Source organism: Neomonachus schauinslandi, chromosome 13 (assembly GCF_002201575.2).
Source record: "Neomonachus schauinslandi chromosome 13, ASM220157v2, whole genome shotgun sequence".
Classification (NCBI taxonomy): Eukaryota; Metazoa; Chordata; class Mammalia; order Carnivora; family Phocidae; genus Neomonachus; species Neomonachus schauinslandi.
In genome coordinates this window covers 89,138,136-89,155,584 of record NC_058415.1, presented here as the reverse complement: position 1 = coordinate 89,155,584, position 17,449 = coordinate 89,138,136, and the positions used below count along the sequence as shown (strand labels likewise).

Genomic DNA, 17,449 nt, shown 5'->3' with positions numbered 1-17,449 from the left:
TTGATTTCATTTTGTTAATATGCTCCTAAAATTTGTCTGTTGTTATATAAAAAGTTTGGGGAATGACAAAAATGAAATCTACTTTTTCTGTGGAATCCTTACAGGCCTAACGAGAGCACTGTGGTGTGCAAGGAACCCCTAAAGTGGGGAATCAGACGTGGGTTCTGGGCTCAGCTCTGATGCTCAGCTGTGCTGCTCCCTTGGGCAAGTCGCTTAACTTTCTTTCTTCTGTCATTTATAAAACGGGAATTTTGGACTCGCCCTTCTTACTTCCCAGAGTTGCTGAGCGAACAAATGAGATAAGGAATGCAGAAGTGCTTTGAAACCTGGAAAGCAATACCTACTTTCCTGCTCATCCTGACTCTGCAGCAGAAAGCACAGGCCAGAGCCAGCCATCCCTGCAGCCAGCCGGCGCTCACAGAAAGCCTTCTTGGGCAGCTCATTCCACCGTTTCCTGTCCTAAGGGTTTAATAGCATTTCCTGAACACAGTCATTGTTTGTCGAGCACTATGGGCACCCAGTAAATATGTATTAATAGATCTAATAGGGATAGTTTACAATGCATGACCTCTCTAAATCATGTGGAAGAAGAGTTCTAGTTTAGATGGTATTTGCCTTGTGTTCTAGTTCATGCACACCTGTGAATTTACTAGGCTGTGTGGCCCCAGCCCCGGAAGAAGAAAGGCAGGCAGGTTCGTTTCTGTATTTCTGTATGTGATGGGTCTTTGTGCATTTGTTTCAGCTTGAGGAAATGTAGGATAGCTTTTGTTTGCTTGCCCTGGTGGTTCTCCTGCATTTGTTCAGGTAACGTATTCACATAGTTGAATAAGCTTCTAAGGAGAGAACAGGGGAAAGCTCCCTTCCACTTCTCTGACCTGGCCACCATTTCACTCCGAGAAAGTAGCTCTTCCTAATCTTGACAGCCCTCTCTGCTTCGGTGTTGAGTTTCCATAAAGAGATTGTGAAGTTTTGAGTGTCTTTCCTTAGAAGAGAGTAATAGCACAATTAGTATTGTGGGCAGGGAGAGCAAAGCAGTGTACTAAAAGATGGAGCAGAAAGCTAAGCAAACGCTCTTGTTCCCGTCTGTGATACATCTAGTCTTGCCTTTTCATGTACAGTTGAGAAAATACTTTTCATTTTCTCGAGAGAATAACTGGAAGGCTTTCACAGACATGTTACAAATATCTTAACAAATCTGAGAAGTTGGACCTAGGTTTCCCGTCTTCTTTCTTCAGCATATATTGAGACCGATTGTTGAGTCTCAGGCAGTCTCGTTCTCGTGGAGGAATTAAACAAACCCCCTTCTGTTCCCACCCACTGGCAGTCCTCTTGGACTCATCATTCTGGACAGGTGTGGAGGAAAATCTTGAATCATTTTCAGAGCGTGCAAATGATTGTCTTTTTTTGATAGCTGCTGGGCGTTACCCTCTCCCCAAAAAGGTGGTTTATTAATACATGCACCTATAACTTTCAGATTTTGTACGGGTGGGGGAAATGAACAGCATGTGTCATACACAGTGTGTGGGGTAGATGCTATTTAAATCTGGTGAGCTGCTAAACATCTCACTAACATAGGATCGCTGGCTGGAGTCCAGGTTTGTTGGTTGGGTTTGTGTTTTTTTTTTTTTTCTTTTGAGGAGGGGTCAGACTTTAGAGAACCAAGCCATCTGTCCAGCAAATTATTTTAAGGCTTTTAATAACAAATAGTTTGCAATATATTTTAACGTGTGGAGTAGAAAATTAATGTTTTGCAAAACTGATATCTTTAGAAATGTCTTCCACATTCAGTTTTGTTATCATTTTGGTATTGTAATCCCAATTTGGTAGCACGCATCTTTATACTAATGTTTTGCAGAATTAATTAGTTCGTTAAAAGCAACATTTTAAAACCGGTACGTCAGTAACACAGCGCACTCCTTTAGAAGGCTCTTGCTTCTTTTTTTTTTTTTTTTTTTTTTAAGATTTTATTTATTTATTTGAGAGAGAGAATGAGAGGTAGAGAGCATGAGAGGGAGGAGGGTCAGAGGGAGAAGCAGACCCCCCGCTGAGCAGGGAGCCCGATGCGGGACTCGATCCCGGGACTCCAGGATCATGACCTGAGCCGAAGGCAGTCGCTTAACCACCTGAGCCACCCAGGCACCCCTAGAAGGCTCTTGCTTCTAAGAGGCATTGAGCTTCTACTAAAACAGATGCAGGGATTTTGTAGCTGCATATGAAGCTGTAAGACTTTGAAGAATCTCTCCTGCTTTCTTTGAGGTTTGTCTGTGGCGCTCTCCGGTTGCTGTTGTTTGTGCCTTTTGGTGGCGAATGTAATGCCCTTTCCAGCACCTCCGATCTTCGTCCGCAACAGACAACTTTGCATTTTACTTGTGTCCTCCCTGCCTGGCCTGGGTCTTGGCTTACTTTTAATGTCCTGTCTACTCATTCAGCAAATATTTAAGGAGCATCTAATGGGTACCAGGCACCCCGGCAAAGGTGCTGGGCTTCAGCATTGAATAAAGCAGCCATCCCAGCCCACAGAGAATCCTTTCAGGCAGACAGGCACTAAGCAAATAATCACTAGAAAAATTGCTTAATTAAACTGGGATGGGAGCCACAAAGAGAATTAGAAGTGCCATAGAAGTGAGGTGTAGGGCACACTGACTGATGGGGGCCAAGGGGGAGGGTCCGGGAAGGCTCCCTGACAAAGTGTCTTTTAAGCTGGGAACCAAAGACTTGAAGCGTGAGCTGGACTGATCTGGGCACGGAAGCAGAAATGGTTGTGGGAAGACTCTTCCAGGCAGAGAATGCAGGTTGTGCACAGCGTGCAAGGTAGTGCAAGCCTGCTCGGGGTCATGGAAGGAGGCCAGCTGAGGCTGGAGCGACAGGAGCCTCCTCAGCCCCCTCAGGACTCGAGACTTAAGCTCACCACTGAGCCGTGTCTTAAGCAGTGATGCAGAAAGCAGGGACCTCTTTCTTGATGCAAGCAAGGAGCTTCTAGAAAGCACAGGTGATGCACTTTGGAGGGCAGAGATGGTTACTTGCTCTCAGGTGACCTCTAAGGTCACAGAAGCAGGTCCTTGACTTCATTGGAGTCAGTGAGAGGCAGGTGTTTAAACATAAGCAAACAAACAAAAACTAACCTTGGACTCCATCATGGAAGCATGATTTTAAGATTACAAGAACTGATCCAGTCATCGTACCCCTATATTACTTCAGGGTGTTCACTTCTAGGCTGCAGCAAGTACAAACTTATTTCTCAAATGAAGGCAGCTTTGTTGAGAAATAAAACTTACCATTCAGAAAAGAACAAAGAAGAAAACCAGATACCTCCATTCCAAAACAGGTCTAGAGCAGTTATTCTGAACTTGGGGTTCAGGAATGGACTTAAAGGGGCCTATGAACTGCAAACAGCTATATGTAAAATGCTATACAGATGTGCATTTTAGTTTTCAGTACCTTCCTAGAGAGTTCTGTGACCCAGGAAGATTAAAACATGCCGATAAAAGAAATTGGAAAGCCTGATAGTCTTTTATGTGTTTGCAGAAAGCCTTGAGGTTTTGGAGGCAGTGTTTGTGTGTCATTCCATGAGGCTACAGTGGGGTGATGGGGTGGAGATGCTGGGGTGGCGGTCCAGCAGTCCAGGGGCTGCCTTGTGAGATGTGGTAGGGGGAGCCGCCTCTTGGAGATGCTGCTCATTCCTGGATTGACGGGTCCTCTGATAAGAGGACCTCTGATTGCCTGGTGTTTCTTAATTCTCTGAATAAGGACATTGAAAGGAGCAGGCCAAGCTACTTGAAGACAATCAGAAAGAACAAGACTTATAAGGCTTCAAAATTGATGTTAGAAATCTGAGAAGGGCGTGATCATTTCTGATGCTGCCAAGATGTTGAAGTCGTGGCGATGGAAGCTTAGTCCTAAGGAAGCCTTTACAAACCTTGAGAATTGGTGGGATTGCACTGGGAAAAATTGGAGAGTCTGACTGCAACTGGGGAGCAGAACAGGGAAATTGGATTCTCTCATTGCTTAAAGTTAACTTTCTGCCTGAAAATATTGAAGTTCTGAACCACACCTTGATCTGAACCTGTGATTTCTAGGAGTTAGTGTTTCTAGTCCGATTCTTGGACCATGAGCCCCATCTCGGCTGAGTGCTCTGGGAGGAGAGCTTCCAGCAGCTCACCGTTGCGAAAGGCCTCCGTAATGTAAATAGGAACAGCAATCTTTCCAAGTTATTACCCTGTTAACAGGTTGACAGATATGTGCAAATTGTGACTCACTGCTCAATTTGGCACTAAATTAATGTCTTTCCGTGCCGCGTCTGCTCAAGTGTAAACTAGTCACCACTGCTGTGTTACTGCTTGTTTGCCTGTATTCCAAAGGTAAAAATTAAAGGAATTTGATCCTGCCACAGAATGGAGTGGAGCATATGGTGGACGTGTAGGAGGAGAGCATGCTGTTCCTACCTGTCCCCAGCCCTGCACTCAAAGTGGGACGTGACATGTTGCCGAGCTCTGTGCAGACGCTGGCGAGCTCGCAGGCTCGGGAGGCAGCATCCCTAGAAGTGCTGCCAAGGAGGTGGTACGGCGAAGACCACCTCCCCTGCCATCCGGCTTTATAATTTGACGTTCCTAGCTTTCCTTATTTCTGTCAAGTAACTAGTGGCGGATTTGCGTTTTAAAGGTTGGGTGTATCTGAAAATGAAATGTTTTGATTTTTGCTTCTAGGATTTAGACATTGTTTTCCTCAGTTAAAAACGCAGCTGACTTTCTCTCTTTCTCTTTTTGGCAAATACATAATGTCACCTGTAAAAAGAAAATTTGCATCTCCTTTATGTTAGGCGTGTGAATGAAAAACAGTCTCCTTGAGATTCATTTTTGCTTCATAAAATCTTTGGATTGAGTTTGCTGAGCCTCATCTGAGATCCCTGATGGGGGAGGAAACCAAATGTGCCACCCCAGACCTCTCCACTGTCCTGTGTTGACAGATCTCATAAATAAAGGAATCCAGAAGCAGCAGGGGACATTTGCTGTCTGCCTGTTTAGAACTCTGGCCCTCACTAAAAAGCCAGCAAAGTCAGGTAGTTGGTGTGGAATCCTAGAAATCCACGCGCAGAGCTTGGTTTCTGGAATCATCGGGTAACCTACTCATTCCCCTATTTCCCTAGCCTACTAAAGAGACAGGTTTTCCAGAAAGCATTTTGAAACTTCAAGGTGAAAGGTACAAGGGAGAGCAAATTATGATGTTACCTTTATACTGAAGTCCCGCTTATTCATTTGCATTCTCCTGTCCAGAGTTACGATGATTATTGATTGAGGATTGGTTCTGAAGACATTGCCCACCCCCTCCTCATTAGCATATACTTAGCAGTGACCTCCAATCACACAGGACAGTGGATGTTTGCTTCCTGCTGAGTCTGAAGTAACTGGGTTTCAACCATACACACAGATTTAGAAAATAGGTATGTAAATGCAGAAATGTTTCCAGTGACTTGGTGTAAGCTTTTGACATGAAGTTTGCCATGTGTCTTCCACCACTTAAAAAAAACATCAGGCAGTGATGAAACATGAGTTCGCTTCCTCCTTCCTTCATCTTTTTACCCGTTTGTAGCGTTTACGCCTAAAGCCAAGGTTGTATCATGAAGCTATGAATCTAGAAGGGGACTGTGCGAGATGAGGTGCGGTGTCTTGGTCTGTTCCTTACCATCCAGGAAAGGTGGTTTCCTCAGCCATTTTAAAAAGCAACAGAATGGGAGGGGCGCCTGGGTGGCTCAGTCGGTTGAGCGTCTGACTCTTGATTTCAGCTCTGGTCATGATCTCAGGGTGGTGGGGTTGAGCCCCGCGTGGGGGTCTGTGTTGAGTGTAGAGCCTGCTGTCCCTCTCCCTCTGCTCCTTCCCCGGTTTGCGCACAGCCATTCTCTCTCTCTCTCTCTCGTAAATAAATAAGATCTTTTTTAAACAAGATCAACAGAATGGTGTGGGGGAGCACTTGGCTGGCTCAGTCAGTGCAGCACATGACTCTTGATCCTGGGGTTGTGAGTTTGAGCCCCACATTGGGTCTATGTAGAGATTACTTAAAAAATAAAATCTTAAAAAAAAAAATCAGTAGCGTTTGGGCCTTGCTTTTAAGAAATACCTCCCATTCTTTCTGAGCTAGTTCACTTTTTAAGGCCTTGCCCTTATCTTACAGTCCTTTCTAGAGGTGGGAGGGAGCTGTTTGGTGCTGAATTCCTAAAAGCCGCTCACACCCTTGAAAGATGTCAGTCTCCCGTCAACCCCCTTTCCCAGGAGCAAGTGGCCTTCCACACCCCCTCTTCTCACACACCGCTGCTCCAGTCTGCTTACTGTCCTTGTTACTTACGACTGGGCCCCCTATGGTTCTCCCTCCCTTCAGCTCCAAGTCTGAAACTGTACAGGACATTCTCTAAGGAAAACCTGACCGGTTCATCAGTACAATTACTCCCTGACTTTCAGGACTGACACACTGGTGTTCACTTTTTAACAAATGGCATTGTGTTGTCTGCTATCTCTTGTGAGCCCCTGGTTTTGAACTGAAATCTTCATGCTGTGAGTAGAGTTACTCTCCCTCTCCCCCCAAGAGAACATAGCTTTTATATGTCCCTGATCTAATGGATATGTAATTTAATTTATCATATCCAGTGGATACGAAATCCAATACAAAGCCCTTAATAGATAGTTTTGCATCTCAGCTATTGAATTATACATCCCCAGTGTGATTGGGTGGTAAGCACAAATGCTGGTATGATTTTATTCTCAAAGGATATGAGCCAGACCCAGCTATGTTGGTGCTGTGGATTGGCATCATCACAGTGAGCCTCCACTGGTGGGGAGAATTCATCCTGCTAAGAGAGGACATTTCTGCAGAGCAGGCCCATCATGTCCCAGAGAGAGTATTTGTAATTTTCCGGTCCTTAGTATGTGCCAGACACCATGCTAAGTACCTAATGTTGGTGATTATTAAACCTTAAGAGAGTTAAGTTCCATTTGGGCCAGAAAAAGAGAAGAATTTCTTTTGCAGGAATGTGTCCACGAAAAAATGGAACTGACAGATTGCCTGGTATGTCTGACTGTAGTGAGAGAAGTTTTAGAGTCGGGTAGAGAGTTCAGGGATAACATTGTAGTAGGCACATAGAAAACTAACCAAGTGTTCTCCCTCTCCCACTCCCCCTGCTTGTGTTCCCTCTCTCACTGTGTCTTTCTCTGTCAGATAAATAAATAAAATCTTTTAAAAAAAAAAAAAAAAAAAGAAAACTAACCAAGTGAAAATCAAGGCAGAACAGAAAGCTGTACAAATAAATGTATGTACTCATGAGCTCCTGTGTGGCTCAACTACTTAAAATATACACAGAGATTTGGGGCACAATCACTTGAGTGTCCAACTCTTGATTTCGGCTCAGGTCATGATCTCAGGGTCATACGATCAAACCCTGCGTTCAGCTTCATGCTGGGCATGGAGCCTGCTCAGGATTCTTTCTCTCTCAAAAAAAAAATTTTTTTTTAAATATATATGCGGAGATTTTAGAATGTACACACCAAATACTGACTTAAGCAAAAATTATGATATAACTTGAATTAGAGTCCAGCCAGGAAAATAGGAATTCAGGTCTTTAAAACCAAGAGAATTTAATCCAGGGAATTGGTTATGTAGGTGATTGAGGTGAGAAGCCAAACAGGAGACAGCGAGGCTACCAGAGATGAGCAGCAACAGGAAGCTGTTGCCATCCCTAGACCAGAAAGGCAGAGGGAGGAGCCTCTGTATCGGAGCCCAGTGGCCAGGATGGTGGCAGCTAAATGCTGATCTCCTATAGAAGAAAGTCACTAGGTCATGCTTAAAATGAAAAAGCATCCTAACCACAGCAATAAGACAACAAAAAGAAAAGGCACCCAGATCAGTAAGGAAGAAGTAACACTGTCACTATTGGCAGATGACATGGTACTACATATAGAGAACCTGAAAGACTCCACCAAAAACTGCTAGGACTGACAACACAAATTCAGTAAAGTTGGCAGGACACAAAATCAACGTACAGAAGTCTGTTGCATTTCAATATACCAGGAACGGAGCAGCAGAAAAAGAAATGAAGGCATCAATCCCATTTACAGTTGCACCAAAAACAGTAAGATACCTCGGAATAAACCTAGCCAAAGAGGGGAAGGCCTGTGTACTCTGAAAGCTATAAAACGCTGATGAAAGAAATTGAAGATGACACCAAGAGGTGGAAAGACATTCCATGTTCATGGATTAGAAGAACAAATATTGTTAAAACGTCTATACTACCTGAAGCAATCTACACATTTAATGCAATCCCTATCAAAATACCAACAGCATTTTTCACTGAACTAGAACAAACAATTCTAAAATGTATATGGAACCACAAAAGACCCCAAAGAGCCAAAGCAATCTTGAAAAAGAAGAGCAAAGCTGGAGGCATCACGATTCCAGACTTCAGGTTCTATTCCAAAGCCACAGTAATCGGAACAGTATGGTACTGGCACAAAAATAGACCCGAAGATCAATGAAACAGAATAGAAAATTCAGAAATGAACCCACAATTATAATGGTCAATTAATCTTTGACAAAGCAGGAAAGAATATCCAATGAGGAAAAGACTGTCTCTTCAACAAATGGTGTTGGGAAAACTGGACAGCGACATGCAAAAGAATGAAACTGGACCATTCTCCTCACCATACACAAAAGTAAATTCAAAATGTATTAAAGACCTAAATGTGAGACCTGAAACCATAAAAGTCCTCGAAGAAAGCATAAACAGTAATTTCTCTGACATCAGCTATCTTTTTTCTAGATAGGTCTCCTGAAGCAAGGGAGACCAAAGCAAAAATAAACTACTGGGACTACATCAAAATAAAAAGCTTCTGCATAATCAAAAGAAATAGTCAACAAAACTAAAAGGTAACCTATGGAATGGAAGAAGATATTTGCAAATGACATCCAATAAAGGGTGAGTAACCAAAATATATAAAGAACTTATAAACTCAACACCCAGAGAAGAAATAATCCAATTTAAAAATGGGCAGAAGACATTAATAGACATTTTTCCAAAGAAGACATACAGATGGCCAACAGACATAAAAAGATGCTCAACATCACTGATCATCAGGGAAATACAAATCAAAACTACAATGAGATACCATCTCACATCTGTCAGAATGGCCAAAATCAATAACACAGGTGTTGGTGAGGATGTGGAGAAAGGGGAACCCTCTTGCACTGTTGGTGGGAATGTAAACTGGTGTAGCCACTCTGGAAAACAGTATGGAGGTTCCTCAAAAAGTTAAAAAAAGGAACTATCCTACAATCCAGTAATCTCACTACTAAATATTTACCCAAAGAATATAAAAATACTAATTCAAAGGAATACATGCACCCCAGTGTTTGTAGCAGCATTATTTACAATAGCCAAATTACGGAAGCAGCCCAAGTATCCATCAGTTGATGAACAGATAAAGAATGGATAAAAGAAAAAATATGCATGTGCACACACACACACAGGAATATTATTCAGATGTAAAAAAGAATGAAATCTTGCCATTTGCAGCTACATGGATGAAGCTAGAGTATTATGCCAAGTGAAGTAAGCCAGAGAAAGACAAATACCATATGATTTCACTTATACGTGAAATTTAAGAAATAAATGAGCAAAGGGGGGGGGGGGAAGGGGGGGAAAAAAACAAAAAAAAAAAAGACTGCTAACTATAGAGAATACACTGGTCTCCTGGTCACCAGAGGGGAGGTGGGTGGGGGGATGGGTGAAATAGGTGATGGAGATTCAGGAATGTTCTTGTTGTGAGGAGCACTGGATGTTGTACAGAATTGTTGAATCACTATATTGTACAACTGAAAGTGATATCACACTGTATGTTAACTAACCAGAATTTAAATAAAACCTTAAAAAAATGAAATAAAAAAGCAAGAACTAGCATTAAAAACATATCATGTAGAAATATGGAGGTAAATACCAGAAGAAAGCACTAAAAACTGGTTGGCCCTGAGAGGCAAAAGGAGGAACAAGGGAGTAGTATTTTTTGTAAAAAGACTTATAAATCCCATTTGCCTTCTTGACTATATTGCATTGATAAACAGCTGAAGAGAGAAGTCTTTATAGTACACTGTAGATTTGTGTTTCTTTGACTAAGGTTCCAGTTCATTTGTGTGCATTTCTTTTTCCCACTTAGATATGTTGATGATGTGATCAGCCGCATTGACAGGATGTTTCCTGAAATGTCCATCCACTTATCCAGGCCCAATGGTACATCAGCAATGCTTCTGGTAAGTTCTGCTTGACCTGTCTGTAGGGTCATGTGGAAGAAGACTAGCCTCAAGATTGTCTCTGGCTCTGTGTCGTAGGATCTAGAGAATGGAGACTAAATCCCGGTTTGATGGTGAATAGCATATTTCTTTTCACTGGTATCCTGTAGTTTCAAAATTCTGCACATTGAAACTTGGCTTTTGAATGAAATTGCAGAGCCCATGTAAGAATGACCTAGAGAGGAAATACACTGTAAGACCATTCCACCTGTAAGTCAGTTCAGGATGTTTTGGTGAATCTTTTATATTGTCTCAAAGAAATGCCCAACTAGGGGCACCTGGGTGGCTCAGATGGTTAAGCGTCTGCCTTCGGCTCAGGTCATGATCCCAGGGTCCTGGGATCGAGTCCCACATCGGGCTCCCTGCTAGGCGGGGATCCTGCTTCTCCCTCTGCCTCTGCCTCTCTCTCTCTCTCTGACTCTCATGAATAAATAAATAAAAAACTAAAAAAAAAAAAGAAATGCCCAACTATTGGATCCTGCTAAGAAAAACACCATCTTAAAATAGAACCAGGTTCAGGGTGCCTGAGTGGTTTAGTCGGTTGAGCGTCCGACTCTTGATTTCGGCTCAGGTCATGATCTCATGGGTCGTGAGATGGAGCCCTGTGTCGGGTTCCACACTCAGCACAGAGTCTGCTTGAGATTCTCTCTCTCCCTCTGCCCCTCCCCTGCTCACTCGCGCCCCCCCCATAAATAAATAAATAAAATCTAAAAAAAAAAAAATAGAACCAGGTTCTGTGGAAAATCGCTTATAAAATCCATCATGTATTTGAAGAAAGTATTCTGAGACCTTATCACTGATGATTTCCAATTTTGTTGTTTCTGATTTTGAGTTGCTCTGAGCAAGTTGGCCTCACACCCGCACCACTGATGTTTGCATTTGCATGAATTCACCAAAGGCAGGTGTGATTGGGAAATATAGTGGAACAGAAATGCTAAGTTTTATTACTAATTAGAAAGGCATAGACACCTCAGGGATGTGAAGCTTTTCTAGCACTCTGTGATAATGTGTGCTTGAAGAATACTTCTCTGAACACAGATTTTGAGGAGCCACCACATTTTACAAAAAGTAGAATTAATCGAATCAAGAGTGATGGTTTTTCATGGGCATCAGGGAGGTGAGCTTCAGGACTGAGTGTTTTTTGTGTCTTGTCAGTTGCTGCTGCTTTGGGGCCTCTTGTGAACTCCCTATACTTTAGCATTTTACTTTTGCAGAATCTTATGAAGAGCCAGTCACCCAGGATGAGCCACGATCCCTCCAGCTGTTCACCTGAGGAGAACGGGCTTACTGTGTGCGCGGGTGTGGTTTTCTCTTAAGAAAGGAAGAGATGTGGGCTTATCAAATGGGTGTTATTTCTTTTGTGAGAAAAAATTAGTGAACATTGGGTATCGTGCTACTTTAAATTCTTTCAGTTAAAAAGTACAGTGAATGAGTTAATACAGTGTTCTTTAATAGAAAAAGAAAACAATTTGTATCTGTCTACAAAACATGCACTATCTTTTGCCTCAGTTAAATGTACAAATTGTCTAAATTTTAAGATCCTCCAGGCCCAGCAGCTAAAACATAAATCCTGCTTTCAGCATACTTGACAGGGACCAAGGAGTTAATGAAGATAAAAATGAGAGCATCCTCAGTGAAATAGGTTTGTTCAAATTATTTCTGGGTCATTGAGCTTCCATTTCATGATGGAGGTAGGGATTTGGCATTGAAGGGAATGAGCAGAGGGAACAGGATCATAGGTAAACAGGTCTAAGATATTAGAGTTACTTCCACCTGAGAAAGTGGGCTTTTATTTCACAAGGACCTGTCAGTCCTGTCTGCTTTCCCATGGAGCTGCTGTTTTAACAGACCGATGAGGGAATTTAGGGGCTCAATTCAGGGAAGAACCCCATTTTATATATGCATTTTTACCCCCATGCATGGCTAATTGAGAACACTATATGCATCTAGCCAGCTAGTTGTTACCTTCCTTAGGTGACACAGGAATTCACATAAGGTGGTGCATATTTATAGGAATAGCAGTGGGAGATCTGATTCAGAATCAGATTGCTGGGTGGGTAATCATACTTTTAACAAAACTGCTTGATTTGGCTTTTACTTTCACAAGATGGCATTTTATTAGGTTGCAGACCCCTGGCCCATTTGCTGCTGCCGCCCAGACACCTTCTCTGAGGCTGAAAGGAATGCTCACCTGGCGGAGGAGCAGGATCAGCACCTCCCCTCCTGCCCTTGCTCAGCAGCTGCTCCCCGTGACCTCAGTGGAGAATGTTTGGGACCTGCACTGTAGGCAGTGAGGGCACCCCCGCAGGAGGTGTAGGCAAGAGTTGGAAGTGTTGTTTTCTGGAGATGCGTCTGGAGTACAGTGTATTCTGGAAAGCTTCGGGAGATGAGCGAGACTGTCCAGGACAGACCGTTAAGGCTGGTGAAGCAGGACACACACGAGTAGTCTCTGCTGACATCTCCTTTTACCTGCCTTGACCGAGGCGCAGATTGCACCTGTGCTTTTTAATAAAATGACATCTCCTCCTGAGTCAGCCAGGCTTCCTTGAGTGCAGTCAACAGAAACCTGCTCTGATTAACTTAAGCAAGAAAAGGGTTCGGTTTTTGTCTTTGTTTTGCTTTCTAATGATGCTGGATGCTCAGAGACTGGAAGGTAGAGCTGATCTGCCAGGAGGGACAAAAACCAAGATAGCTCCAGGGGCGTCCAGAGCAGGATGACGGTCCTTTGGGGACACTCTGGGGGCCCAGAAATGGCTCCAGTTAATCTGTGCAGCATGATCTACTGCGATCAGCACATTCTGCTGACTTGTTATGGATCTCTTCCAGTTTGGGTGTATGAATACCGGCTTGGGGGGTGGCGGATATCTTTGTGCACATACGTAGTAAAACGACGTAAAGTCATCGAACTCCAGAGCGTACTGTGAACAAAAGGCAGGTGTGGTGATCCGTTCTGATCTCCCGCCCACTCCCACCAAGCCAAGAAGCAACAGCAGAGTGCCTCAGATGTACGAAGATCTGTCATTGGGAGCCACAGTCTAACATCAGTGTAGAAGGGGAAAAGGGAGGCTGTAATTTGGTACTTTTCTAGGGGGTTGGGGCCAGCTTGGCTCATCGAAAGCAAAACCAACCTTCCTTTGTTGGCTGGAGGCATCAGGGCTTCAGAACCCATCAGAACCATTAGGAGTGCCCAGCTTCCGGCCTGGGCACTGCGTTTGACTTGAAGCATATACACGTATCCCTTTCACATGTGCGGACCCCCAGATAGTGCATGCATGGGAGGGGGAGCTAGAGGAGGGAAGGGAGGACCCGTAGGTGCTCAGGGAGGGTTTGCTGCAGAGATATGCGGATGACAGACAAAAGCATCTTTCTCTTCCATAGGTATCAGTTTGTCCATCTTGGCTGCAGTGGGACCTGCTGCTCAGGGAAGAGGCAGTCAGCATTGGTACTAGTTTGATGCCAGAGCTGTCAGAACAGTTATCGCCTTAACTTCTTCTGGCATCTTTGTGAGCCTTAGGTAATTGGCTGTATCCTCGAAACACCACGTCCTAGCTGATAGGAAATACAAAGTTTCAGCCTCTTACATAATCTTTAAATACACTGTGGCTGGCTCTCTGCTCTGTTGGGGGGTGGTGGGGGCTGTTTTGGTGTTGTGTAAGTTAATAACTCCTGATATAATAAATCCTGTTTCCGTTCTTTGAAGGGATGAGCTCAGCCATCCAAAAATAAATCTAGCTATGTTGATATTTAGTTTCAGTTAATCTACCACCTAACATCCCATTATTAATTTCCTTCAAACAGTCAAAATATTGTAAGAGTTTAACTGAGTCAGAGACTAGAACAAGCAGCTGGCTTCTTTTGGCATTTAAAATATTAATCTACAAGTTTTGACTGATTCACTAGGTATACGAACATAGAAAAGAAGAAAAGATGACGCCTCAACCATGATATTTGAAATATACCTTGGTATTTTATAAATTAATCTTTATGTTATATGATTTACAAGAGAGAAAACTCATTTATCAATCTTTCTAAATACACATTTTAACTAAGCTTTAATTTCTTTAACATATTCATGCCTTGCTTTTGAATGACACATCTTTTTTAAACCGTTCAGACACATTATCTCATTTTGCCCTATCAGAAGCTCTCGCAGTGGGAAAGACTGTTGAACAGCTAACCTGCTTAACTATTCTGGGCTTCAATTTCTCCACTGGGTTCCATAGTTCTCAAACTATAGTAGACCCAAGAATCACCAGTCTAGTGTGTGGGAAATGCACATCCCTGGCAGACAGCACAGACATTCCGATTCTGTAGGTCCAGGATAGAGCCCAAGAGGCACATCTCACAGGTGCCCCACCGAAGCCTCAGGTAATCTGTGCAGCAGGTTTTGAGAACCAGTATTCCAACCCTTTGTACCCTTGAAGTTCCAGTGAAGGCCAGTCTGTTTGAGAAGTCCCAGCTCTGGCGTCAGACTGTTTTATGAGCTAGGTTCCTAAAGCATTTATTCACTCCCTCAGTAAATACTCTGGGCACCAGGACAGAAAAGCATGGTCATGGGTGCTGCTCAGCATTGACTGAGGTCCATGCACTCGTGGAGGCTGTGTTGTGGAATGGGAAATGGACGGGACACCAGCCAGTTGTTGCATCATATGATGGCAGATGGTGATAAGGCTAAGGGGGAAGGAAGCAGGGCAGGGGCTGGAGAGAGAGAGGGGTGCCGTGGGAGTGGGGCTGGGGGTCAGGGAAGCCCTCTATGAGTAGGCACCTGCCGGAAGTGGGCCGAGGTGCTGATGGGCCAGGAGGGGCAGCACAGGAACAAAAGACCCTAGCGGGATGACAGTGTGCGTGTGTTCGGATAAAACCAAGGAGGCAAGGATGGCTGGAGTGCTGGGAGCCAGGGGAGGAGATGAGACCGCGGAAGCCACACCGCAGTGGACCAGACTCACAGACAATGTGGAGGGCTGGGATTTTTTAAATTTTATCTTAACCTTAGGTGTAGAATTGAATTGATCATGATCCTTGATTCATGACACACTTCTCATCATTGATCTAGGCATCTAGGCATTCATATTTCTTTAATAATATAGTGAACATTTGTGAACCTACCACCCAACCCCAGAGCTAGAATTTATCTGCAACGTGTACACCCAGCGAGCAGCCCCTCCTGTCCCCTGCCTCTGCCCCGTAGGGAGCTGTCAGCCCTCCCTTCGTGTTTCGTTCTCTTCCCGGCCCTGTTACGAGGGAAGCTTTAACACGTATGTATCTATTCTTAAATAATGTATTCTTTAATTTTACCTGTTGTAATTAATTATTTTTAAAAGATATCATACGTTGTCTTCAGGGACTTAATTTTTTCACTCAACATTTTTTTCCCTTGATATCATTCAAATAGTTGGTTTAGCTATAGCTTACTCATTTTGCTAATATGAAATACTCCATTATATGAATATATGCTAATTTAGTTATCCTTTTTTCTATTAGTGGTCATTGATTTGTTCCTGGTTTTGGTTTTTATACTATAAACAGTCTGCTTTGAACATTCTTGTTCATATTCTTGGGACCCTGGGCTCAAGTTTTTCCCAGAGCTTTTCCTAGGAGCAGAGTGCTCAGTTTAGGGCGGTGGTTCTCAGCTGGGGTGATTTTTGCCTCCCAAGGGATATTTGGTAAAGTCTAGAAACATTTTTACTTGTCACAACTCGGGGGGGAGGGGTGCTGCTGGCATGTAGGAGGTAGAGCCCAGAACCACTGCTAGCCATCTTACAGTGAGCAGGGCAGCCCCCCACCTCAAAGGGTCATCCAGCCCAAAATCAAAGTGCCAAAGCAGAGAAAGCCTGAGTTAGGGCACCCAGACTGCCCATGAAAACGCCAAAGGGTTTTCCTAGGTGGTTGCACTCATTTACACCCCACCAACAACTCCAAAGTAGCAAAACATGTCTTACCCAGACATACAAAGATTCAGGTAGTGACTTTGGTTGAACTTCAGATTTCTGAAGATCATCCAGTGCTGAAGTTCTGTGACTCCCAGCAGTCGCTTTTGGAAACTCCACCCGTGTGTCAGCTTTTTTGTCACAGCACAGAACATTATTGGAATTCTTTGTTAAATGCTTTTTTTTTTTTAATGCCGTTTTATAAGATTTATTTAAAAATCCAGTCAAGAAATGGGCAGAAGACATGAAAAGACATTTTCCCAAAGAAGACGTACAAATGGCTAAGAGACACATGAAAAAATGCTCAGCGTCACTCGGCATCAGGGAAATACAAATCAAAACCACAATGAGATACCACCTCACACCAGTCAGAATGGCTAAAATGAACAAGTCAGGAAACGACAGACGTTGGTGAGGATGTGGAGAAAGGGGAACCCTCCTACACTGTTGGTGGGAATGCAAGCTGGTACATCCACTCTGGAAAACAGCATGGAGTTTCCTCCAAAAGTTAAAAATAGAACTACCCTACGACCCAGCAATTGCACTACTAGGTATTTATCCAAAGGATGCAAACAGTAATTTGAAGGGGCACATACGCCCCAATGTTTATAGCAGCAATGTCCACAATAGCCAAACTATGTTAAGAGCCCAGATGTCCATCAACAGATGAATGGATAAAGAAGATGTGGTATGTGTATATATATGTGTGTGTGTGTGTGTATATGGAATATTACTCAGCCATCAGAAAGAATGAAATCTTACCATTTGCAATGACGTGGACGGAATAGAGGGTATTATGCTAAGCAAAATAAGCCAGTCAGAGAAAGACAGATACCATATGATTTCACTCATATGTGGAACTTAAGAAACAAAACAGATGAACATGGTGGGGGAAGGGAAGGAAAAATAAAATAAGATAAAAACAGAGAGGGAGGCAAACTGTAAGAGACTCTTAACCCTAGGAAAGAAACTGAGGGTTGCTGGAGGAGAGAGGTGGGGGGGGAGGGGTAACTGAGTGACAGGCATTAAGGAGGGCACTTGATATGAGCACTGGATGTTATATATAAGACTGATGAATCACTAAATTCTACCTCTGAAACTAATAATACACTATATGTTAACTAAATTAAATTAAAAAAAATTTCTAAATCCATTTTTATAGTTCTACTTCATTTTGGACACATCAAAAATTGCTTTAC

The 17,449-nt window shown here is 43.2% G+C and overlaps 1 protein-coding gene across 2 annotated transcripts in view; it reads left to right on the top strand.

The window, feature by feature from the left end:
* MED27 (mediator complex subunit 27) overlaps positions 1 to 17,449 on the top strand; it is a 202,605-nt gene that overhangs the window by 126,252 nt on the left and 58,904 nt on the right. For both annotated transcript variants that reach the window (XM_021691218.2, XM_044920381.1), the window contains exon 4: positions 10,191 to 10,284. In XM_021691218.2, the coding sequence (XP_021546893.1) occupies positions 10,191 to 10,284 (94 nt within the window). The remainder of the gene's footprint in view (positions 1 to 10,190; positions 10,285 to 17,449) is intronic.